The 26,151-nt window shown below is 42.5% G+C and overlaps 3 protein-coding genes across 3 annotated transcripts; all 3 read right to left on the minus strand.

Moving 5' to 3' along the window:
- Positions 1–33: 33 nt before the first annotated feature.
- LOC125377001 (streptococcal hemagglutinin-like) lies at positions 34–2,360 on the minus strand. The gene is made up of 7 exons (XM_048389771.1): positions 2,268–2,360; positions 1,706–1,820; positions 1,358–1,458; positions 1,026–1,241; positions 695–910; positions 381–579; positions 34–247 (listed from the first exon to the last, which is right to left on the minus strand). The coding sequence occupies exons 3-7, from the start codon at positions 1,374–1,376 to the stop codon at positions 34–36; spliced, it is 864 nt and encodes a 287-aa protein (XP_048245728.1). The 5' UTR covers positions 1,377–1,458; positions 1,706–1,820; positions 2,268–2,360.
- A 194-nt stretch (positions 2,361–2,554) lies between these two features.
- LOC125377002 (cell wall integrity and stress response component 4-like) lies at positions 2,555–5,835 on the minus strand. The gene is made up of 7 exons (XM_048389772.1): positions 5,696–5,835; positions 5,526–5,584; positions 4,546–4,726; positions 3,605–3,669; positions 3,225–3,284; positions 2,894–3,109; positions 2,555–2,778 (listed from the first exon to the last, which is right to left on the minus strand). The coding sequence occupies exons 1-7, from the start codon at positions 5,833–5,835 to the stop codon at positions 2,555–2,557; spliced, it is 945 nt and encodes a 314-aa protein (XP_048245729.1).
- A 20-nt stretch (positions 5,836–5,855) lies between these two features.
- Positions 5,856–25,720, minus strand: LOC125377003 (mucin-5AC-like). The gene is made up of 13 exons (XM_048389773.1): positions 25,627–25,720; positions 20,076–20,256; positions 18,140–18,183; positions 16,463–16,646; positions 15,328–15,464; positions 15,042–15,222; positions 12,311–12,526; positions 11,924–12,090; positions 11,563–11,874; positions 10,978–11,158; positions 8,196–8,374; positions 6,837–7,950; positions 5,856–6,714 (listed from the first exon to the last, which is right to left on the minus strand). Exons 1-13 carry the CDS (start codon positions 25,718–25,720, stop codon positions 5,856–5,858), a joined length of 3,849 nt encoding a protein of 1,282 aa, XP_048245730.1.
- Between the last annotated feature and the right edge of the window lie 431 nt (positions 25,721–26,151).

Below are 26,151 nucleotides of genomic sequence, written 5' to 3' on the forward strand. Positions count from 1 at the left end.
CTTTACAGAAGTGTTGGAAGCTTTCACTGACCACTAGTTGTTGCTGACGTGGTAGGCGACGTGGTTGGCGACGTAGTTGCAGACGTGGTCGCTGAAGTAGTCACCGAGGTTGTTGGCGAAGTTGTGGCTGATGTGGTAGGTGAAGTGGTGGGCGAGGTTGTGGGAGACGTTGTTGCCGATGTGGTTGCCGACGTGGTAGGCGATGTGGTTACTGACGTAGTGGCTGATGTAGTAGGAGAAGTTGTTGCTGAAATATAGTTGCAGAGGTGCTTATTGACACAAGAGGACAATGTTCTGGTCTTGCCACACGTTAACCTTTAAACAAGTGTTGACTTTACAGAAGTGTTGGAAGCTTTCACTGACCACTAGTTGTTGCTGACGTGGTAGGCGACGTGGTTGGCGATGGAGTTGCAGACGTGGTCGCTGAAGTAGTCACCGAGGTTGTTGGCGAAGTTGTGGCTGATGTGGTAGGTGAAGTGGTGGGCGAGGTTGTGGGAGACGTTGTTGCCGATGTGGTTGCCGAAGTGGTAGGCGATGTGGTTACTGATGTAGTGGCTGATGTAGTAGGAGAAGTTGTTGCTGAAATATAGTTGCAGAGGTGCTTATTGACATAAAGGACAATGTTTTGGTCTTGCCACACGTTAACCTTTAAACAAGTGTTGACTTTACAGAAGTGTTGGAAGCTTTCACTGACCACTAGTTGTTGCTGACGTGGTAGGCGACGTGGTTGGCGACGTAGTTGCAGACGTGGTCGCTGAAGTAGTCACCGAGGTTGTTGGCGAAGTTGTGGCTGATGTGGTAGGTGAAGTGGTGGGCGAGGTTGTGGGAGACGTTGTTGCCGATGTGGTTGCCGACGTGGTAGGCGATGTGGTTACTGATGTAGTGGCTGATGTAGTAGGAGAAGTTGTTGCTGAAATATAGTTGCAGAGGTGCTTATTGACATAAAGGACAATGTTCTGGTCTTGCCACATGTTAACCTTTAAACAAGTGTTGACTTTACAGAAGTGTTGGAAGCTTTTACTGACCACTAGTTGTTGCTGACGTGGTAGGCGACGTGGTTGGCGATGTAGTTGCAGACGTGGTCGCTGAAGTAGTCACCGAGGTTGTTGGCGAAGTTGTGGCTGATGTGGTAGGTGAAGTTGGGGGCGAGGTTGTGGGAGACGTTGTTGCCGATGTGGTTGCCGACGTGGTAGGCGATGTGGTTACTGATGTAGTGGCTGATGTAGTAGGAGAAGTTGTTGCTGAAATATAGTTGCAGAGGTGCTTATTGACATAAAGGACAATGTTCTGGTCTTGCCACACGTTAACCTTTAAACAACGTGTTGACTTTACAGAATTGTTGGAAGCTTTTACTGACCACTTGTTGTTGCTGACATGGTAGGCGACGTGGTTGGCGATGTAGTTGCAGACGTGGTCGCTGAAGTAGTCACCGAGGTTGTTGGCGAAGTTGTGGCTGATGTGGTAGGTGAAGTGGTGGGCGAGGTTGTGGGAGACGTTGTTGCCGATGTGGTTGCCGACGTGGTAGGCGATGTGGTTACTGATGTAGTGGCTGATGTAGTAGGAGAAGTTGTTGCTGAAATATAGTTGCAGAGGTGCTTATTGACATAAAGGACAATGTTCTGGTCTTGCCACACCTTAACCTTTAAACAAGTGTTGACTTTACAGAAGTGTTGGAAGCTTTCACTGACCACTAGTTGTGGCTGATGTGGTAGGTGAAGTGGTGGGCGAGGTTGTGGGAGACGTTGTTGCCGATGTGGTTGCCGACGTGGTAGGCGATGTGGTTACTGATGTAGTGGCTGATGTAGTAGGAGAAGTTGTTGCTGAAATATAGTTGTAGAGGTGCTTATTGACATAAAGGACAATGTTCTGGTCTTGCCACACGTTAACCTTTAAACAAGTGTTGACTTTACAGAAGTGTTGGAAGCTTTCACTAACCACTAGTTGTTGCTGACGTGGTAGACGACGTGGTTGGCGATGTAGTTGCAGACGTGGTCGCTGAAGTAGTCACCGAGGTTGTTGGCGAAGTTGTGGCTGATGTGGTAGGTGAAGTGGTGGGCGAGGTTGTGGGAGACGTTGTTGCCGATGTGGTTGCCGACGTGGTAGGCGATGTGGTTACTGATGTAGTGGCTGATGTAAGATGAGAAGTTGTTGCTGAAATATAGTTGCAGAGGTGCTTATTGACATAAAGGAAATTTGTTCTAGTCTTGCCACACGTTAACCTTTAAACAAGTGTTGACTTTACAGAAGTGTTGGAAGCTTTGACTGACCACTAGTTGTTGCTGACGTGGTAGGCGACGTGGTTGGCGATGTAGTTGCAGACGTGGTCGCTGAAGTAGTCACCGAGGTTGTTGGCGAAGTTGTTGCCGATGTGGTTGCCGATGTGGTTGCCGACGTGGTAGGCGATGTGGTTACTGATGTAGTGGCTGATGTAGTAGGAGAAGTTGTTGCTGAAATATAGTTGAAGAGGTGCTTATTGACATAAAGGAAATTTGTTCTGGTCTTGCCACACGTTAACCTTTAAACACGTGTTGACTTTACAGAAGTGTTGGAGCTTTTACTGACCACTAGTTGTTGCTGACGTGGTTGGCGACGTGGTTGGCGATGTAGTTGCAGACGTGGTCGCTGAAGTAGTCACCGAGGTTAATGGCGAAGTTGGGGCTGATGTGGTAGGTGAAGTGGTGGGCGAGGTTGTGGGAGACGTTGTTGCCGATGTGGTTGCCGACGTGGTAGGCGATGTGGTTACTGATGTAGTGGCTGATGTAGTAGGAGAGGTTGTTGCTGAAATATAGTTGCAGAGGTGCTTATTGACATAAAGGACAATGTTCTGGTCTTGCCACACGTTAACCTTTAAACAAGTGTTGACTTTACAGAAGTGTTGGAAGCTTTCACTGACCACTAGTTGTTGCTGACGTGGTAGGCGACGTGGTTGGCGATGTAGTTGCAGACGTGGTCGCTGAAGTAGTCACCGAGATTGTTGGCGAAGTTGTGGCTGATGTGGTAGGTGAAGTGGTGGGCGAGGTTGTGGGAGACGTTGTTGCCGATGTGGTTGCCGACGTGGTAGGCGATGTGGTTACTGATGTAGTGGCCGATGTAGTAGGAGAGGTTGTTGCTGAAATAGAGTTGAAGAGGTGCTTATTGACATAAAGGACAATGTTCTGGTCTTGCCACACGTTAACCTTTAAACAAGTGTTGACTTTACAGAAGTGTTGGAAGCTTTTACTGACCACTAGTTGTTGCTGACATGGTAGGCGACGTGGTTGGCGATGTAGTTGCAGGCGTGGTCGCTGAAGTAGTCACCGAAATTGTTTGCGAAGTTGTGGCTGATGTGGTAGGTGAAGTGGTGGGCGAGGTTGTGGGAGACGTTGTTGCCGATGTGGTTGCCGACGTGGTAGGCGATGTGGTTACTGACGTAGTTCCCGATGTAGTAGGAGAGGTTGTTGCTGAAATATAGTTTCATTTTAGACATGGTTTTTTTAGATTTAAACTCAATGTTATTTGACATGTAGCAGATAATAGCAGAATCTACAATGATCGGACCTTGGTGTTACAATCCTTAACATGGACAACAAAGCACAGACAGTCGTGTTGTTTACGAGAGACTTACGACTCGTAGTGATGGAAGTGGTCACCGATGTTGTCTCGCTTGTTGTCATTGACGTTGTTACATCCCTGGAATAGGAAATGATAATAAATGCATAAATTTTCGTTATGTTCATTGTAATTCCTGCATTCTTATTAGCGGAATTGGTCACGTGTTATTGCATTCATTTCCCAATGCATGTAAAAAATTAAGCCATGTCCACTGAAGCGGACTACTTCTATTACTTAAGGATTGAAGTTGTCGGGAAATGAACCAAGGCGAGGTCACCCGCTACTGTCAATATTACGGAATGTCGGAGAATCCCAAAATTACTGTTGAGGGAATTCCCTTTCTGATTACGTGTATCGTCATGCACAGGACATTTAGCGAAATTTATGCATATTCATTGTCCAAACTACCCTTTGAAACCACAGCCGAGAAAGAATGAAACAGCAAACGTGCAGACTCGCTCGCCTGGGTTCCACAAATTCAATTTAGGAGGTTACATCTACAGGTGCTGTAACATTGCTCTATAGTGAGTGAGTGAGTGAGTGAGTATGGTTTTACGCCGCTTTTAGCAATATTCCAGCAATATCACGACGGGGGACACCAGAAATGGGCTTCACACATTGTACCCATGTCGGGAATCGAACCTGGGTCTTCGGCGTGGCAACCACTAGGCTACCCGACCGCCCCCTCTATGGTGAGAACACGGAGTGTATATCTCCTGAATGGCCACTTGCTCCTTCGCTCACTCACATCCTGTTATGCCTGAAGTTAATATTCGTTTTATCCGAATCAAAGTATAATTGGTGAAAACAATATACGTTTATAACGAACACGCTTATAACGAACTGCTTTTTGGTCCGGTACATTTGCTGTATATATGCTTATAACGAACTACGGTTATAACGAACTAAAGTTAGTGCTCCCTTTGAGTTCGTTATAACCGTAGTGTACTATACCTGCATCCAGGTGTGGGGAGCAGGTCACACTCCCCGTCAACAAAGTTGTAGAACAAGGGGTCACAGTTGGTCAGAAACTCCTGCCCAGCGTGACAGATGCGGAACACCTTGCAGGGGTCCGTACAGTCAGGGTAGTACCCGGTAGCCCTCCCCACACAGCTCGAGGCGCACGTCTGGGATTCTGGGAAGAGATTTAGACACATTAAGTTTACATATGACTTCACGGTCTTGTATACACTACCCCATTACACCCTCCATGAATACACCCGGTCGCTGTGCTGAAAGACGAGTGAGTTTTGTTACACATAACAGAGCGGGAATACAGGGGTGGGAAACTCTTTTCATTATCTATTAGAGTGTCCTTTCTATGTCCGTCAAAGAAAATCTATGTTAGTAATACAGTCCGTTTGCTGTAAAATAGTTATAAATCCGCACGCAACAATTCGTCTTGAATGGCATGAAAGTTATTAATTGTGTCTGTCCATACAAACTCCTTCCCATAATTTGAGATATTGTCATGAAGTGTAGAAAAAGTTGTTTAACAAACTCTCATTTAATTGTTGGTGGTTTAATGCCTGTTGTTACAAGGGGTTCTGCACTGTTAACTGTTTTGTTTGTTTGTTTGTTGTTTAACGCCGCACTCAGCAATATTCTAGCTATATGACGGCGCTCTGTAAATAATCGAGTCTCGACGCAGGCAATTGGAATATGATGACATGCATCAACCAAGTCACTGAGTCTGACCACTCGATCCCGTTAGTCGCCTCTTACGACAAGCATAGTCGCCTTTTACGGCAAGCACGGGTTGCTGAAGACCTATTCTAACCCGGATCTTCACGGGTGCATCACTAATGTAAATATAAAACATCAACGCCAGAGATTAATCTATCTCGATTATCTGCTAACAGATTCCATTGGGTGTAAAAGACAAAATAGCGGTGACGTTATATGAATGATTCACTGAAATCAGTGACACCAACTGTCAACGAAAAGAGTAAGCATGTCCTGCCCTACCGGCAGCACCCGCCACTCGCACAATCTGCATAAAAAAGCAAGTGTTTGTTGACTGACACCGCGTAGGAGTACTCCTGCCTACGGAGTTCTGTAAACAAACCAGACAATCACATGATGGGCCAGAAGAGTTTCTTACTTATTGGTGGTCCTTGAGTTGTAGCAGACGTTGTTGCTGATGTAGTTGGAGACGTACTTGCCGAAGTAGTTGGAGACGTGGTGGCTGAAGTAGAAGAAGGGGGTGGAAGTAAAGAAGATGTTGACGAGAGCGCGAAACATTTCGTTAAAGATTAATCTATTCACATAGGATAACTTTCTACAAGATCTACAATTGATTTGTAGGCATGCACTGACCACTGGTTGTGACTGATGTTGTGGCCGATGTGGTTGCTGATGTAGTAGGAGAAGTGGTTACTGACGTTGTTGCAGTTGTGGTAGCTGATGTAGTTGGCGAAGTGGTTGGCGAGGTGGTCGCTGATGTAGTTGGCGAAGTGGTTGGCGAGGTGGTCGCTGATGTAGTTGGCGAAGTGGTTGGCGAGGTGGTCGCTGATGTAGTTGGGGATGTGGTTGGCGAGGTGGTCGCCGATGTAGTTGGCGAAGTGGTTGGAGAAGTGGTAGCTGATGTAGTTGGCGAAGTGGTTGGCGAGGTGGTAGCTGATGTAGTTGGCGAAGTGGTTGGCGAGGGCGTAGCTGATGTGGTTGGCGAAGTGGTTGGCGAGGTGGTCGCTGATGTAGTTGGGGATGTGGCTGGCGAGGTGGTCGCTGATGTAGTTGGCGAAGTGGTTGGCGAGGACGTAGCTGATGTAGTTGGCGAAGTGGTTGGCGAGGTGGTCGCTGATGTAGTTGGCGAAGTGGTTGGCGAGGTGGTCGCTGATGTAGTTGGGGATGTGGTTGGCGAGGTGGTAGCTGATGTAGTTGGGGATGTGGTTGGCGAGGTGGTAGCTGATGTAGTTGGCGAAGTGGTTGGCGAGGTGGTCGCTGATGTATTTGGCGAAGTGGTTGGAGAAGTGGTAGCTGATGTAGTTGGCGAAGTGGTTGGCGAGGTGGTCGCTGATGTGGTTGGCGAAGTGGTTGGAGAAGTGGTAGCTGATGTAGTTGGCGAAGTGGTTGGCGAGGTGGTTGCTGATGTGGTTGGCGAAGTGGTTGGCGAGGTGGTCGCTGATTTAGTTGGGGATGTGGTTGGCGGGGTGGTAGCTGATGTAGTTGGCGAGGTGGTTGGAGAAGTGGTAGCTGATGTAGTTGGCGAAGTGGTTGGCGAGGTGGTCGCTGATGTGGTTGGCGAAGTGGTTGGCGAGGTGGTCGCTGATGTAGTTGGGGATGTGGTTGGCGAGGTGGTAGCTGATGTAGTTGGTGAAGTGGTTGGAGAAGTGGTAGCTGATGTAGTTGGCGAAGTGGTGGGCGAGGTGGTCGCTGATGTGGCTGGCGAAGTGGTTGGCGAGGTGGTAGCTGATGTAGTTGAGGATGTGGTTGGCGAGGTGGTCGCTGATGTAGTTGGCGAAGTGGTTGGCGAGATGGTCGCTGATGTGGTTGGCGAAGTGGTTGGCGAGGTGGTCGCTGATGTAGTTGGGGATGTGGTTGGCGAGGTGGTCGCTGATGTAGTTGGCGAAGTGGTAGCTGATGTAGTTGGCGAAGTGGTTGGCGAGATGGTCGCTGATGTGGTTGGCGAAGTGGTTGGCGAGGTGGTCGCTGATGTAGTTGGGGATGTGGTTGGCGAGGTGGTCGCTGATGTAGTTGGCAAAGTGGTAGCTGATGTAGTTGGCGAAGTGGTTGGCGAGGTGGTCGCTGATGTGGTTGGCGAAGTGGTTGGCGAGGTGGTAGCTGATGTAGTTGGCGAAGTGGTTGGAGAAGTGGTAGCTGATGTAGTTGGCGAAGTGGTTGGCGAGGTGGTAGCTGATGTAGTTGGCGAAGTGGTTGGCGAGGTGGTCGCTGATGTGGTTGGCGAAGTGGTTGGCGAGGTGGTCGCTGATGTGGTTGGCGAAGTGGTTGGCGAGGTGGTCTCTGATGTAGTTGGGGATGTGGTTGGTGAGGTGGTAGCTGATGTAGTTGGCGAAGTGGTTGGAGAAGTGGTAGCTGATGTAGTTGGCGAAGTGGTTGGCGAGGGCGTAGCTGATGTAGTTGGCGAAGTGGTTGGCGAGGTGGTCGCTGATGTGGTTGGCGAAGTGGTTGGCGAGGTGGTCTCTGATGTAGTTGGGGATGTGGTTGGTGAGGTGGTAGCTGATGTAGTTGGCGAAGTGGTTGGAGAAGTGGTGGCTGATGTAGTTGGCGAAGTGGTTGGCGAGGGCGTAGCTGATGTAGTTGGCGAAGTGGTTGGCGAGGTGGTCGCTGATGTGGTTGGCGAAGTGGTTGGCGAGGTGGTCGCTGATGTAGTTGGGGATGTAGTAGGCGAGGTAGTCGCTGGCGTGGATAGTAGCGATAATTATTAAATTTGGTACCTTTTGGTACAATATGGCTGCATCAAACAAAACATTCTGAACACACCTGACATACTCGGTAGATCTTATTCACTTATCCACACACACAAAAAAAACAACACAAAATAACACTGCCATTTAGTTATTTCTTTAAGCTCTTTAGTATACATGCATTACAGGCCTGTACTTACCACTGGTTGTGACGGATGTGGTAGGAGACGTTGTTACAGATGTCGTCGCCGATGTGGTTGGCGAGGTAGTAGCTGATGTCGTAGCCGAGGTGGTAGGAGAAGTAGTTACTGACGTAGTCGCTGATGTAGTTGACGAGGTGCTCAGTGATGTTGTGATAGAGGTTGTAGGAGAAGTTGTGACCGATGTGGTTGCAGATGTAGTAACGGATGTTGTACCTGAAGTAGGGCGATACAACTTAAAAATGTCCATCTTTGTCTCTCAACATCCACTGCCTCTCCGATACGGAGACATCCAGACAAAACCTGATCTTAGTATGTTTGTTTATTGTTTAACGCCGCACTCAGCTGTATAACGTCTGTAAATAATCGAATCTGGACCAGACAATCCAGTGATTGACACCATGAGCATTGCTCTAAGCAATAAGGATACGATAACATGCATCAACCAAGTCAGCGAGCCTGAGCAACCGTCACATCTTACGACAAGCATCGGTTACTGAACATCAATTCAAACCCGGATCTCGGGTCGATCGGTATGGTAAAGAGGGTTTGGTTGTAAAATGAAGACATTAGCCAGACTACAGTGACTGTGGAGATCGGAGAAAAGAGCACTAGCATATATGATCAGGAGGTTTTGCTGGCTTTGTTTAGGCAGCTGTAGAAGTTTCTGGTCACAGTGTACCGTCGATACGATCACTCAACATCAGACATTTGAGGTCATTAAGCACCTGATATCACGAACTTTATAATCCTTATACCATAGTGGTTGTGTTTATAAACTCGATAAAAAAATATGTTGAGCAGTAAAGAAACTCATTCAGCATTCGAAAGTACATATTCTCTTCTCTTCGTGATGTACGAACTTAAAAAGTAGACATCGAACGAGCATTGCAACCGCTGCTTTATTCCCCCAAACGAGGCTCACCAAACATGCTAAATTTAGGGTCACATGGATTTTCTACATATCCGATTGTTATTTAAAACATATTTGTGTTACTTTATGTCATCCAATGTTCGGATATCACTCGATGGTTTATTTTTATTTATTCGGTAATGATATTTCGCAATTTCCCGAAGCAAGCAATTGTTTGTATAAATAATTACTTCCGTTAAACCAAACATCGATAAAGTACATGATATACCTGTGATGATGCAGTGGAGATTGTTGTAAGTTTGTTTGTTTTTTAAGTGATTGTCAGTGGCAGCAAATAATTAAAGCGCTGGTAAAATGTCGATAAGTGACCAGATTTTTAAAGGTGGATTTCGAATAACCTCACTTGGTTGTTGACAAACATGTGCAGCTTAATCCATCGAGAAGTTTCGGGATGGGACAGTTTCTAGAGGACTGCCCCATTGTATTGTCATTATATAATGGCACTTATTTATACCATTGTATTGTCATTATACAATGATTCTTATTTATACCATTGTATTGTCATTATACAATGGCACGTATTTGACCCATTGTATTTTCATTATACAATAACACTTTGTCCCATTGTTATATAAGTACAAAATGACACTAATTATCCCATTGTATTGTCGTTAAACAATAACACTTATTAATATCATTGTATTGTCATTATACAATGACACTTATTTATACCATTGTATTGTCATTATACAATGACACTTACTTGTCTCATTACATTGTCATTAAACAAGGGCACTTTTGTCCCATTGTATTGACATTATACAATGACACTTTTGTCCCATTGTAATAAAATTATACAATGACACTTATTTATCAGATTGTATTGTCATTATACAATGGCACGTATTTGACACATTGTATTGTCATTATACAATAACACTTTTGTACCATTGTAATATTCTTATACAATGACACTTATTTATCACATTATATTGTCATTATACAATGACACTTATTTATCACATTATATTGTCATTATACAATGACACTTATTTATACCATTGTATTATCATTATACAATGACACTTACTTGTCTCATTACATTGTCATTACACAAGGGCACTTTTTGTCCCATTGTATTGTCATTATACAATGACACTTATTATTTCCATTGTATTGTCACTGTACAATGATACCTCTCATTTCCATTGTATTGTCATTATACAATGACACTTATTATTTACATTGTATTGTCATTATACAATGATACTTATTATTTCCATTGTATTGTCATAATACAATGACACTTATTTATCCCATTGTATTGTCATTATACGACCCATATTTGACCCATTGTATTGTCATTATACAATGGCACTTATTTTTTCCAATTGTATTGTCATTATACGACACATATTTGACCCTTTGTATTTTCATTATACAATGGCACTTATTTTTTCCAATTGTATTGTCATTATCTATATTGTTAACCTAAACCAGCGTGTTTGATATTCGGAGATCTTGTAGATCTGATGTGGTCATTTACTGATTTCCCAAGTTTGTCATGTACGTACCGGTTTGTGGTTAACCTTTGCGTTTCAAATTGATAATCATCTCGTGACACATCATTACAATTATGTCATTACTAACAAGGAATACTTACGACTCGTGGATGCCGAGGTCGTTGCTGATGTTGTCGCACTTGTTGCTGACGTTGTTGCCTCACTTAAACAAGACATTTAATTTCATAGTGTTCGGATCCGCAATTTGTAAATAAACATGTTTAAATGTGATTTAACAATTAGGATGTATAGACACACCATTTGAAAATTTCACATCTGACCAATGTTCACACCTTAGTAAGATGTTGACAATGATAACTGGGTAATTTGACGGTAATTTAAAGTTAAATTTATTAAATTAAGGGACAAATATCAGTACATACCTGCATCCAGGCGTGGGGAAATGGTCACACTCCCCGTCAACAAAGTTGTAGAACAAAGGGTCACAGTTGGTCACAAACTCCTGCCCAGCGTGACAGATGCGGAACACCTTGCAGGGGTCCGTACAGTCAGGGTAGTACCCGGTAGCCCTCCCCACACAGCTCGAGGCGCACGTCTGGGATTCTGGGAAGACATTTAGACACATTAAGTTTACATATCACTTCACGGTCTTGTGTTCACTACCCCATTCCACCCTCCATGAATACACCCGGTCGCTGTGCAAACCCGTGAAATATTGACAATGGACGTACATGGCTGAAAGTCTAGTGAGTTTTGTTACAACAGATTCCATTGGATGTAAAAGACAAAATAGCGGTGAACATTATATGAATGATTCACTGAAATCAGTGACACCAACTGTCAACGAAGGAGTAAGCATGTCCTGCCCTACCGGTAGAACCCGCCACTCGCACAATCTGCATAAAAAAGCAAGTGTTTGTTGACTGACACCGCACAAGAGTTCTCCTGCCTACGGAGTTCTGTAAACAAACCAGACAATCACATGATGGGCCAGAAGAGTTTCTTACTTATTGGTGGTCCTTGAGTTGTAGCAGACGTTGTTGCTGATGTAGTTGGCGAAGTGGTTGGTGAGGTGGTCGCTGATGTGGTTGGTGAAGTGGTTGGAGAAGTGGTCGCTGATGTAGTTGGGGATGTGGTTGGCGAGGTGGTAGCTGATGTAGTTGGCGAAGTGGTTGGCGAGGTGGTCGCTGATGTGGTTGGCGAAGTGGTCGCTGATGTGGTTGGCGAGGTGGTCGCTGATGTGGTTGGCGAGGTGGTCGCTGATGTAGTTGGCGAGGTGGTCGCTGATGTAGTTGGCGAAGTTGTTGGCGAGGTGGTCGCTGATGTGGTTGGCGAGGTAGTCGCTGATGTAGTTGGCGAGGTGGTCGCTGATGTAGTTTGCGAAGTTGTTGGCGAGGTGGTCGCTGATGTGGTTGGCGAGGTAGTCGCTGATGTAGTTGGCGAGGTGGTCGCTGATGTAGTTGGCGAAGTGGTTGGTGAGGTTGTTGGAGAAGTAGTAGCTGACGTAGTTGGGGATGTAGTAGGCGAGGTAGTCGCTGGCGTGGATAGTAGCGATAATTATTAAATTTGACGTCTGGCTTATTTTTTTGTACAAAATGGCTGCATCAAACAAATCATTTTGAACAAACCTGACATACTCGGTAGCTCTTATCCACTTATCCACACACACACACACAAAAACACACAAAAATAATATTTCCATTTAGTTATTACTTTAAGCTCTTTAATATACATGAATTAAAGGCCTCTACTTACCACTGGTTGTGACGGATGTGGTAGGAGACGTTGTTACAGATGTCGTCGCCGATGTGGTTGGCGAGGTAGTAGCTGATGTCGTAGCCGAGGTGGTAGGAGAAGTAGTTACTGACGTAGTCGCTGATGTAGTTGACGAAGTGCTTAGTGATGTTGTGAAAGAGGTTGTAGGAGAAGTTGTGACCGATGTGGTTGCAGATGTAGTAACGGATGTTGTACCTGAAGTAGGAGAAAGTGTCACTGAAGTAGCTGTTTGCTTGTTGATTACATCGTAATGACGACCCTAGTTTCACTGTCGACCAACTCAATTAGTAATTTATCTGTGTAAAGATTCCGGGGAGGAATAGTTTCCCTTACTCAATGCTTGTCGTGAAGGCACTACATAGTAGAGGCTGTACCCTCGAGGGGGGTTGAAGCAGCGTAAAATTATTGTCCCCCTAAAAGGGTATGTAAGTCCCACATCATTCGAAGTATTTATATGCATGCAGAATTTTAAAACGTCGAATTTTCGTCATTTTAATATTCGGCTTAACAAATAAAAAATATCGCCATTGACTGAAGGGATGATATAAATCCTGCCAGTGTCCATGCAGGAAGCAAAGGCACTGTAAGTCCCCATGGTCCCTGGTATGGTGATCTCCCTTTAGTTACTGACGATCTCAAGTCCATTTTTACATTGTGTTGTTAATTCTTTCTGCTTTTAAATGTTCCTCAACTAGTTTTAGATAGACTCTGTGATATTCTAGTTATTGTACCATCCTTTGATGACAGGTTTTTATAAAGTTTAGATATAGGTGATAAATAACGTATTACTTCTCGTCACGGTATGGCTGAAATATTGCCGATGTGACGTTAAATATTAACTCACTCACTCACTACAAAGTAGATCGGGTTGTCAGGCTGGGTAGTATTTCTGATTTCTTGTCATCTCACACCAATGGGGTGGATGATTACGGTTTCAGTCAGTGGTGGCTCAGTTGTAGGTCGCCGTGATACAACTTAAAAATGTCCATCTTTGTCACTCAACAACCACTGCCTCACCGATACGGAGACATCCAGATGAACATATCGACAAAACCTGAACTTAGTATGTTTTTTTTATTATTGTTTAACGCCGCACTCAGCTGTATAACGGCGGTCTGTAAATAATCGCATCTGGACCAGACAATCCAGTGATTGGCACCATGAGCTTTGCTCTAAGCAATAAGGATACGATAACATGCTTCAACCAAGTCAGCGAGCCTGAGCAACCGTCACATCTTACGACAAGCATCGGTTACTGAACATCAATTCAAACCCGGATCTCGGGTCGATCGGTATGGTAAAGAGGGTTTGTTTGTAAAATGAAGATATTAGCCAGACTACAGTGACTGTGGAGATCGGAAAAAAAGAGCACTAGCATATATGATTAGGAGGTTTTGCTGGCTTTGTTTAGGCAGTTGTAGAAGTTTCTGGCCACAGTGTACCGTCGATACGATCACTCAACATCAGACATTTGAGGTCATTAAGCACCAGATATCACGAACATTATGATCCTTATACCATAGTGGTTGTGTTTATAAACTCGATAAAAAAATATGTTGAGCAGTAAAGAAACTCATTCAGCATTCGAAAGTACTTATTCTCTTTTCTTGGTGATGAACGTACTTAAAAAGTAGACATCGAACGAGCATTGCAACCGCTGCTTTATTCCCCAAACGAGGCTCACCAAACATGCTAAATTTAGGATCACATGGATTTTCTACATATCCGACGTAAAAAGTTGTTATTTAAAACACATGTGTGTTACTTTATGTCATCCAACGTTTGAATATCGCTCGATGGTTTATTTTTATTTATTCGGTAATGATATTTCGCAATTTCCCGAAGCATGCAATTGTTTGCATAAATAATTACTTCCGTTAAACCAAACATCAATAAAGTACATGATGTACCTGTTATGATGCAGTAGAGACTGTTGTAAGTTGTTGGGTTTTTTAAGTGATTGTCAGTGGCAGCAAATGATTAAAGCGCTGGTAAAATGTCGATAAGTGACCAGATTTTTAAAGGTGGATTTCAAATAACTTCAATTGGTTGTTGACAAACATGTGCAGCTTAATCCATCGAGAAGTTTCGGGATGGGGCAGTTTCCAGAGGACTGTCCCATTGTATTGTCGTTATACCATGACACATATTTGTCCCATTGTATTGTCATTATACAGTGACACTTATTTGTCCCATTGTATTGTCATTATCTACTGTAAACCTAAACGTGTGTTTGATAATGTAAACCTGTGTTTCATATTCGGGGATCTTGTAGATCTTATGTGGTCATTAACTGATTTCCGAATTTAGTTATGTACGGACCGGTTTCTGGTAATCCTTTGCGTTTCAAATTGATAATAATCATCTCGTAACACACCCATTACACCAACATTACTAACAAGGAATACTTACGACTCGTGGATGCCGAAGTCGTTGCTGATGTTGTCGCACTTGTTGCTGACGCTGTCGCCTCACTTAAACAAGACATTTGATTACATGGTGTTCGGATCCACCCGTCATAAAATTTCCCAATTTGTAAATAAACATGTTTAAAGGTGACTGAACAATTAGGATGTATTGACACACCATTTGAACATTTCACATCTGACCAATGTTCACACCTTAGTAAGATGTTGACAATGGAACTGGGTAATATGACGGTAATTTAAAGTTAAATTTATTAAATTAAGGGACAAATATCAGTACATACCTGCATCCAGGTGTGGGGAAATGGTCACACTCCCCGTCAACAAAGTTGTAGAACAAAGGGTCACAGTTGGTCACAAACTCCTGCCCAGCGTGACAGATGCGGAACACCTTGCAGGGGTCCGTACAGTCAGGGTAGTACCCGGTAGCCCTCCCCACACAGCTCGAGGCGCACGTCTGGGATTCTGGGAAGAGATTTGGTGTTAAATGGAGAGACACAAATGAGACCAGAATTCAAATGGACGTTTATATGATGCGGTGGACATACACTTCTTGAAACGTTTGCTTACTTATTGGTAATAGTGACTGGGTTGTAGCAGACGTTGTTGGGGATGTTGTTGGAGACGTTGTTCCGGATGTCGTTGCAGAGGTTGTGGCAGAGGTCGTCGGTGAAGTTGTGGCAGATGTTGTTACAGATGTGGTTGGACTTCAAAATAAACATTAATGAAAACACAATCGGTCAATATTTGTTTTCAGATTTTGAAAGTTATAGCAAAAAATAATGTTCAGTAATTTATTTTTTTCAAAATAAAATAAATAAATAAGCTACCTCGTAAAAGTTTAATCGCTCAATTAAAATAAAGAAAATGCGAACAGATAGAAGAACTGTAGATACAAGGTAATCTCCGACCCCACTTGACCTACTTTTGAGGGTTTTCTTCAGTTGGCGAAATTCGTTAACAATTTCGACGGGTGGGGAACTAACCTTCAAATTTGTGAAGTCTTAAATGGATTCGTAAACCAAGTAATTAAAAGTGTTCGTAAACGTTAGAGTCAGTGAATATTTGAATTAGCCATCGTTTGAGTTAGTAAATGTTTGTGCTAGTGAATATTTGAGCTAGTAAATGTTTGAGTTAGTAAATGTTTGAGTTGATGAATATTTGAGTTAGTAACTGAGTCAGTAAATGTTTCAGCTGGTAAATGTTTGAGCTAGTAAATGTTTTAGTTGGTGAATGTTTGAGTTAGTAAATGTTTGAATTAGTAACCGAGTTAGTTAATGTTTGAGTTAGTAACTGTTTGAGTAAGTGAATGTTTGAGTTAGAGAATGTTTGAGTTAGTAACTGTTTGAGTTAGTAAATGTTTGAGTTAGTAAATGTTTGAGTTAGTACATGTTTGAGTTAGTAACTGAGTTAGTGAATGTTTGAGTTAGTAAATGTTTGAGATGCTGTAGTCAGCATGTGGCATGTAAAGAACCGAAACCTGGTCAGTCACACCAGTGATTGAGAGCATGCACGATGACGCACAGTTAACCGAACCTGGCCGAGCCTGGCCATGCGATCCACTAAGGAAATGATACATGATGAGAAACGTCCCAATCACAATGACACACAGCAACATTGACCGCTCGATCCAGCAGTGTGACCTTTACAACATAAAATAGAATCCAGGGAACCTATTTTAACCCGGGTCCCAACCTCCACGTACCTGCATCCTGCAGCAGGGGTACTGCCGCACTGGCCCTGGCTCTTCATATAGAACAGCTCCTTGCAGTCGAAAGCGAAAGCATCCTCATCGACACAGAGGAAGTATATTTTACAGGGCGATGTACAATCAGGGTAATAGCCATCCACTTGATCCTTACAGTCCCCAGTCAGACATGTCGTATGTGCTGAAAAAAACATCATTTTTACGAAAAGGACAACATATTAGTTCCTACAATAACACGTCTAAGTTTTATGTTCAATGCTAATTTTAACGGGAATTCAGAAATAAAAAATAGATTATGACTGTTCAATCAAGGTAATCGAATCATGCTTAAAATCCTCTGTAATTGTAACGTAATGAGATTTTTCACTGCGAATGCATGAATGATTTGGTATTTTTTTACTACGAAAAAATATTGATTTACAATGTCGATAAACATTATGTGTTTTCAGACTTCTTGGTGGTTTCGTACATTTCAGTCAACCGACGTCACGAGATTCTTTAAATAGTTGTATAACTGTCAGTCACGGATATCTGGACGTGTAAACTCACATTTCACATATTGAGTTTCAAATTAGAACAAAGTTTATTCAATCTACGATAGCATACACTTAAAACCTGTCGCGATTGTCTTCCAACAGCTTTCTTGTCCATGTAGTATAACAACATTTTAGCCGTGTCGTCTAACAACATTTAAGCCGTGTCGTCTAACAACATTTAGGTCTTGTCAACTAACAACAGTTTGGCCATGTCGTCTAACAACATTTAAGCCGTGTCGTCTAACAACATTTTGGTCTTGTCATCTAACAACAGTTTGGCTATGTCGTTGAACAACATTTTAGCCATGTCGTCTAACATTATTTTGGTCTTGTCAACTAACAACAGTTTGGCTATGTCGTCGAACAACATTTAAGCCGTGTCGTCAAACAACATTTAAGCCGTGTCGTCTAACAACATTTTGGTTTTGTCCACTAACAACAGTTTGGCTATGTCGTCTAACAACATTTTAGCCGTGTCGTCAAACAACATTTAAGCCGTGTCGTCTAACAACATTTTGGTTTTGTCCACTAACAACATTTTAGCCATGTCGTCTAACAACATTTTAGCCGTGTCGTCTAACAACATTTTGGTCTTGTCAACTAACAACCGTTTGGCTATGTCGTCTAACAACATTTTAGCCGTGTCGTCTAACAACATTTTAGCCATCTCGTCTAACAACATTTTAGCCGTGTCGTCTAACAACATTTTAGCCATGTCGTCTAACAACATTTTAGCCGTGTCGTCTAACAACATTTTAGCCGTGTCGTCTAACAACATTTTAGCCATCTCGTCTAACAACATTTTAGCCGTGTCGTCTAACAACATTTTAGCCATGTCGTCTAACAACAGTTTGGCTATGTCGTCTAACAACATTTTAGCCATGTCGTCTAACAACATTTTAGCCATCTCGTCTAACAACATTTAAGCCGTGTCGTCTAACAACATTCTGCCATGTCTAACAACGTTTATGTTAACCTCGTGCGAAGGTGGACAAACATCACTCTTCTCGATGTTGTATGGCTAGCGTATCAATATGTGTCCACAGTGATGTCAATGTCGCCTAACAACAGTGTTGCCATTGTCGTCTAACAACAGTTATTACGATATCGTCCAACAACAATGGCATCAGGAACTCACCTAAGAGTGCCTGCAGTGTGGTCGGGAGAGTGACCGGGGTGACACTGAAAGGGAAATAGAGGAAATGGTTGGTAACCAAAAAATGCGCTCGTAAAATAATTGCATTCAGTGTATTCTGCGCTTAGATAAATATGTTCAGGAATAATATAGTCCAACCAATATATTAATATTCGTTCGTTTTTAAAAACCTGAACACTACAATGCTTCATCTCAGAGACGTAATCAAATTACATTCTCTCGAATGTGTTCACGTCTTGAATGATAGACACACGTCTGAGGAACGCATGTGTAATAATTAAGAAGCAGCAATCACAAATAAACAATCTGCGGTATGCATAAATATACAATCTGTCTTATGCAAAAATAAACAATCTGTGATATGCATAAATAAACAATCTTGGGGTACGCATAAAAAATAAATGGTGTATGCGTAAATAAACAATCCGTGGTATGCAGAAATAAACAATCTGTGATATGCATAATTAACAATATGTTACATGCATAAATAAACAATAGGTTGTATACGTAAATACACGAAATGTGGTATGCATAAATACACTATCCGTGGTATGAATAGATACATAATATGTGGTATGCATAAATACACAATCTGTGGTATGCATAAATACACATTCTGTGGTATGCATAAATACACAATCGGTGGTATGCATAAATACACAATCTGTGGTATGCATAAGTACACAATCTGTGGTATGCATAAATACACAATCTGTGGTATGCATAAATACACAGTATGTGGTTTGCATAAAAATACAATCTGTGGTATGCATAAATACACAATCTGTGGTATGCATAAATACACATTCTGTGGTATGCATAAATACACAATCGGTGGTATGCATAAATACACAATCTGTGGTATGCATAAGTACACAATCGGTGGTATGCATAAATACACAATATGTGGTATGCATAAATAAACAATCTGTCGTATGCATAAATACACCATATGTGGTATGCATAAATACACAATATGTGGTATGCATAAATACACAATCTGTGGTATGCATAAATACACAATCGGTGGTATGCATAAATACACAATCTGTGGTATGCATAAATACACAATATGTGGTATGCATAAATACACCATATGTGGTATGCATAAATACACAATCTGTGGTATGCATAAATACACAATATGTGGTATGCATAAATACACAATCTGTGGTATGCATAAATACACAATCTGTGGTATGCATAAATACACAGTATGTGGTTTGCATAAAAATACAATCTGTGGTATGCATAAATACACCATATGTGGTATGCATAAATACACATTCTGTGGTATGCATAAATACACAATCTGTGGTATGCATAAATACACAATCTGTGATATGCATAAGTACACTATCTGTGGTATGCATAAATACACAATCTGTGGTATGCATAAATACACAATCTGTGGTATGCATAAATGCACCATATGTGGTATGCATAAATACACAATATGTGGTATGCATAAATACACAATATGTGGTATGCATAAATACACAATCTGTGGTATGCATAAATACACAATCTGTGGTATGCATAAATACACAATCTGTGGTATGCATAAATACACAATCTGTGGTTTGCATAAATACACAATATGTGGTATGCATAAATACACACTATTCGGTACGCATAAATAAACAGTAAGTGGTATGCATAGACATATCATGCATAAACGTATGCCGCATGTATAAATACAACATGAACAGCATCCATAATAAACCATCTGGATATGCAGTACTATTTGGTTCCTTCTGAGTATTACGCGTGTCTTTCGTGTATCTTAATTCAATATTATATTATTATATTAATATTATTTAAGGCATCTATGTGTTTATATCCGCATCACTCCGTCCGGTTTTATTCTAATCTTTTTCAGTTCTGCAATTAGCAAACCATTACAGACTGGTTTTACCTGCAGGATACGCTGGCGGACTGGTCGCAGACTCCCCTCGATGCGTCAAACCACTGTCCGCCCGGACACTGGTGCTGTTCCATGTTGTTGGAGCGGCATATGCTGTACTGGGCGCAGTCTGTACAGCTCGGGTAGTACCCGTCCTCCTTGCCCACGCAGGTGCTTGTACACGACGTGAAGGCTGCAGACAGTGAAGGGGTGAGTGAATGCTGCTAAACGCCACAATCAACAATATTGCAATTTAATTACGTCGGCCTGTAAATAATCGAGACTTAGCCAGGCTGACTGGGTGGTGATTGTTTACGTCTATCTAACTATAGAGTGAGTGAGTTGTGTTTAACGACGCTTTGTTTACGTACAGATCTTTGACAGCCATAGCTCAACTTAGTGCAACGTGGTTCAGTAGCGGTGGCTTCCCCACTGACTACCTGGAAATATCACACAGTGTGTAGGGTAACGCAATCAAGGTAGGGCGTGTCACCTCTGATAAAAAGCGTATATGTTAAAGGATGGGAGTTGAGATCGTCTTAGCGCTACGACTGTCGCAAGTCTATGTTAAGGTATGGCAGTTACGATCGTCTTAGCCCTACGACTGTCGCAAGTCTGTGTTAAGGTATGACAGTTACGATCGTCTTAGCGCTACGACTGTCGCAAGTCTGTGTTAAGGTATGGCAGTTACGTTCGTCTTAGCGCTACGACTGTCGCAAGTCTGTGTAAAGGTATCGCAGTTACGATCGTCTTAGCGATATGACTGTCGCAAGTCTGTGTTAAGGTATGGCAGTTACGATCGTCTTAGCGCTACGACTGTCGCAAGTCTATGTTAAGGTATGACAGTTACGATCGTCTTAGCGCTACGACTGTCGCAAGTCTATGTTAAGGTATGACAGTTACGATCGTCTTAGCGATATGACTGTCGCAAGTCTGTGTTAAAGTATGGCAGTTACGATCGTCTCTGCGCTACGACTGTCGCAAGTCTATGTTAAGGTATGACAGTTACGATCGTCTTAGCGCTACGACTGTCGCAAGTCTATGTTAAGGTATGGCAGTAACGATCGTCTTAGCGCTACGACTGTCTCAAGTCTATGTTCAGGTATGGCAGTTACGATGGTCTTAGCGCTACGACTGTCGCAAGTCTATGTGAAGGTATGGCAGTTACGATCGTCTTAGCGCTACGATTGTCGCAAGTCTGTGTTAAGGTATGGCAGTTACGATCGTCTTAGCGCTACGACTGTCGCAAGTCTGTGTTAAGGTATGGCAGTTACGATCGTCTTAGCGCTACGACTGTCGCAAGTCTGTGTTAATGTATGGCAGTTACGATCGTCTTAGCGCTAAGATAGCTCTGTGTCACGACCCTAATGCCTGTTCAGTTTGTAGACATTGTAATTAGTGTCATGTATGAAATTGATGAATTGTATCTCTGACATCAACCACTGATGTGATATTGAGGTGCAACGTAGACAGTTAAAGATGTGTTTCAATGCCATGACACAAATCAGCTGGGACTGCCATTTATACCGATCCTAGTGCCCCTTTAAGGGTGTTGCCGTACTTACCATTGAGACTGGGTGTCGTGGGCTGCGTCGTAGGGCTGGTTATTTGGCTGCAACATAATATAGCGATTTCTGCAGCGTCGATTGTGACTGGAACATTATAACCCCCCTGATGGAACAACTAAAATTTGTCACACTTTAGACTTTGTGTACTGGACACGGGTTGCCTTGTCGTCTCAGGTTATTTTTTACGTTTGTCAGCACTAACCCATGCTCGTGAAATTCACCAAAGTGGTAGACGTCAAAGACTTTCATCACTTCGGGCTTTCCTCCCACAGTAAGCTGACACGCCTTGATCTGACTGGTATACTGTTCAAAGCGGCGTCAAACCCTATCCACTAACTTAGAGTTGTGCGATTAGTTACAGACAAAAAGTTGTAAAAGGACGTATATTTCTCCTGACAAAAATACAATGAGAAAATTCTTATATGGATGTGGCACGCGGTTTAAAGTGATACGTAAGGTACGTTCACTTACTATGGCGCCATAGCATGTGCTAATTACGTCACCCGTTTCTGGTGTCCCCCGCCCTGATATTGCTGGAATATTGCTGAAAGTGACGTAAAGCCTCTCACTCACTTATTACGTCTACTATTGCAAGATCTTTGTTGTAATCATCCGGCGGCGTCCACTAATGCCTACATCCACTAATGCCTACAGTCTACAATAAACAAAGTCATACACCAGGGATTTTCAGCGGAACATGCTATCAGTGCTAGCCAATCTCTAACTGGGCAAGTCCACTTTAGTGGAATAATGCCTATAGGCGACAAAAGAAAGAAAATTGTATGAAGTTACTTTTTATTTCACATTGCCATAACACCAACAGTAATAATTTATGATTTCTGCATCATTGCATTAGTTCTTATAGTATACACCAGCAGATATTTGCTGATTTCAAAGAAATTTAATATTGGAAGAATTCATTCCTAGCATGGGTATGTTGTTTTCATTGTGTAGGCATTATTCCACACTGCTTTATTTTTTTGTAGGCAATAGTAACTGTACTAGGCAAAAGTGGACGTAGGCATGAGTGGCTGGAACCTAATCATCCCGGTATCAACAACCATTATTTTATTCAAAGAATACGGTAAGGTTTGAGACCTTTTTACAAGATCTGCATAATTTAAGAAATGAGTTAAACATTTAGAAACGAATTGAAATTTATCAAATGAGTTCATATGAACGAGAATGTTTAAAATATCTTATAAAACCTGTATGGTATCGAAAAATAACAACAATAAATATAGCGAAAGGACATTTAAGAGATTTTTTTAACAAAAGCAAGTCTTTGAATCATGCAGATTTTCTTGGGAGTATAAACTGTCGGACAAAAGGAAGTATACCGCCATTTTGGATAGTGGCTAAAAATGAAACAAACGAGAAATAGTTTTTCGGTGGTGGTGTATTTGATACATTTTCATAGTTGAGTTTTGGACCTTAAAATTCGGTGACTGTGTTCAGCCTAGTACGGGGGCGGTCGGGTAGCCTAGTGGTTAAAGCGTTCGCTCGTCACGCCGAAGACCCGGGTTCGAATCCCGACATAGGTACAATGTGTGACGCCCATTTCTGGTGTCCCCCGCCGTGATATTGCTGGATTATTGCTAAAAGCGGCGTAAAACTAAACTCTCTCACTCACTCACTCAGCCTTATACGGTTTTGATAATGTTTGTCATTTTTGGTCAAATCCAACTTTCATTTGAAAACTTTCTTGGACCCAACAGTTTGGTAAAGACGGCACAACACATTCAGCTTTGACAATGGACCTTTTTATAGTCATGTTCATGTATATACTTCAGTATGTCAAAAGATGAAAACGCGAGAAAAAAGCTCGTTGTCATTTGTAATACTAGTATTATGACCATGTCCAATAATTTTCAAAACAATATTTTCAAGTTTTCAGTAATTTAGTATTTGACATCTCCAGTTAGCAAAAGGGCCCTGGTACCTCGACACTTCTGAAACAAGGGGGCATGGATGGCCCAGTCGCCTAACGCGCCGCAATTCGCGGGAACGCCAGAAACCTATTATTGTGGATTCGAATCCCGGTTCGCCCCGATTATGTGTCTAGGTTTGTCAGCACCATACCCTTGCTCGTGGGTTTCACCGAAGTGGTAAACGTCTGAGACCTGCATCACCTCGGGCTTTCCTCCCACATTAAGCTGACACGCCGTGATATAACTGGAATACTGTTCAAAGCGGCGTTTAACCAACTCACTCACTCACTCACTCACTCACTCTCCTGAAACAAACGTGTTTACACATTATTTGTACCTGCATGTGGCTTGTGATTCATACGTGCACGTGCCTGAGTTGAAGTTGTAGAACAGTCCGCTGGGGCACGGCAACTTCATCAGCGTACCGTGAACACACACAATGAAGCCAGCACAGGAATCACAGTTCCCATAGTAACCAGTGTCTTCCCCAGTGCAGCTAGTAATACACTTGTGAAAAACTGAATTCGTAAAAAAAGATTCGTTCAATTACTACAAATAGATACCTCGCACGAATGGTGAGTGGGTGAATGAATCATGTTTAACGCCGCAGTCAGCAATATTTCAGCCACAACATGGCAACTTGTGCAAAATCGAGTCAGGACAAATTTTAAAAGTGGTTGATATCAACGATAAATAAAAGCGACAAAACGCTTTACTTCATCATAAAACATCTCTGCTTGTACGATTACGACTGACTTATAAGCATGTGATTCTGAATCACTAACAAATAGTGATGTTACAGGTATTGTGAAAGAGTGAGCGTTTTCTCCCCGACAGGTGGCACCCGTTACAAACACATGCAAAGGCAAGTCAAATGTCACCCGAAAATACACGGGAAAATGTGTTGCATTTGGAAAGAGCCTGGTCACTCATTGTTGCCACCATATTCCTATATTAGTCGGCTTTGATGCCAGACAAAGGGTACTGAGAAAACGCTTCTGTACCACAGCCGGGGAACTTCAATGGGCATACGACCCGTGAAGTTCCAGAGTAGAATAGGTCTTCAGCAGCCCATGCTTGCCGTAAGAGGCGACTGTGCTTGTCGTAAGAGGCGACTAACGGGATCGGGTGGTCAGGCTCGCTGACTTGGTTCATGCATGTCATGCTATCCCAAATGCGTGGATCGATGCTTATGATGTCAATCACTGGCTTGTCTGGTCCAGACTCGATCATTTACAGACCGCCATAATATAGCTGGAATATTGCGGCGTTAAACAACAAACAAACAAATCAATGGGCAAGCATGGATACATGTAAGAGTGTGGGGAACAGGCTTTGTACATGGTCACTTAGAAAGCAAATATTAGTTACTTTTACGATGTTTACAAAGAATTGTTGGCAAAGGCTGAGGAGAAATAGAGCCATCAAAAATTAATGGTTATAACGGGAAGTTAGGTTTGGTTGGCTTGTTTGTTTGTTTGTTTGTTTGTTTGTTACAGCTGTATGACGGCACTCTGTAATAATCGAGTCTCGACCAGACAATCCAGTGATTGATGTCCTGACCATCTATCCACGCAAGTGGGATCGATGACATACATCAACCGATGCCTGACCACCCAACCCCGTCAGTCGCCTCTTACGACAAGCATGGGCTAATGAAGACCAATTCTAACATGGATCTTCACGGGTCGGGAAGTTAGGTCATAATGACATTTTTTTTTATGAATATTAAAATGAGATACAAATAAATTCTAAGGAAAATGCATTTCTGTAAATAATAAAATTAATGCGCCATCAATATAATGCGAGTGTCGACTAACGCCTAAAATGCGTCATGAAATAAATGCAAGTAGCCTTGCCTTTAAACTTTAAAAAAACTAATCAGCAAACTATAACATAAAAAAACTTTAAACTTCATGGAAAACAAATAGTATGGGATGATAGAACTTCGATTGTATGATATCATCACGAAAAACACTTCAGCGGCTTGACATGTGGTCAAAGGACACTCGCATGCTCGCATTAATTTCATGATTCACAGTATATGTGTGCCCGTGTATTTACTTTGACCCTTGGTGGGATGTATTCCAGTCAGAAGAACAACAAGGACGAAAACCAAGGGAAGAGCTTGCGGCCAGCCTGCCTTCGGTTTCCCCATTCTGTAAGAAATGGTCAGATGTTAGGGTCAATTCTGGACTCGACAAACCAGCGGTTGATATTAGCAGCAACCTCCCACGTCAACAGGGTACGATGACACCAATCATCCTTGTCAGCGAGCCACACCACCAAATCTATTAAGTCTCCTCTTTCGACAAGCAAGGGTTTCTGGGGCCTATTTTAATAATTCAATAGTGCTACCAAGTGCGAAATTGAGATAAACAGCAAGAGGTACCTCAATGAGATAGGAACTCGTTTACTGGTCTGAAACATTTATCGTAATTTATATTGTAAAACTGTGTCGAAACATGATTACTACCCATTCACAATATCAGTGAAGAGAATACAACCCATCCTTTATTTCCTGGCATACTTCTGGAATAACGCTTACAGCCAAACTATCATGTATTTTGTACTTTCTGCCCACATGTA

Source organism: Haliotis rufescens, unplaced genomic scaffold (assembly GCF_023055435.1).
Source record: "Haliotis rufescens isolate VD_foot unplaced genomic scaffold, xgHalRufe1.0.p SCAF_8, whole genome shotgun sequence".
NCBI classification, from domain to species: Eukaryota; Metazoa; Mollusca; class Gastropoda; order Lepetellida; family Haliotidae; genus Haliotis; species Haliotis rufescens.

Excerpts from the sequence above, each read along its gene's own strand:
- LOC125377001 (XM_048389771.1), bottom strand. Across the intron at positions 580-694 it reads CACGTCAGCAACAACTAGTG|CAACAACTTCTCCTACTACA; the intron begins GTCAGTGAAAGC and ends ACTATATTTCAG. Across the intron at positions 248-380 it reads CCAACCACGTCGCCTACCAC|CAACAACTTCTCCTACTACA; the intron begins GTCAGCAACAAC and ends ACTATATTTCAG.
- LOC125377003 (XM_048389773.1), bottom strand. The coding sequence starts at position 25,720 with ATGGGGAAACCGAAGGCAGGCTGGCCGCAAGCTCTTCCCTTGGTTTTC. Across the intron at positions 15,223-15,327 it reads CCAGTCACTATTACCAATAA|AATCCCAGACGTGCGCCTCG; the intron begins GTAAGCAAACGT and ends ATCTCTTCCCAG. Across the intron at positions 12,527-15,041 it reads TTCCCCACACCTGGATGCAG|GTACAACATCCGTTACTACA; the intron begins GTATGTACTGAT and ends CTCCTACTTCAG.
- LOC125377002 (XM_048389772.1), bottom strand. The coding sequence starts at position 5,835 with ATGTTTCGCGCTCTCGTCAACATCTTCTTTACTTCCACCCCCTTCTTC. Across the intron at positions 5,585-5,695 it reads AACTCAAGGACCACCAATAA|ATTGTGCGAGTGGCGGGTGC; the intron begins GTAAGAAACTCT and ends TTTTTTATGCAG. Across the intron at positions 3,670-4,545 it reads CTCCCCACACCTGGATGCAG|GGATGTAACAACGTCAATGA; the intron begins GTATAGTACACT and ends TTCCTATTCCAG.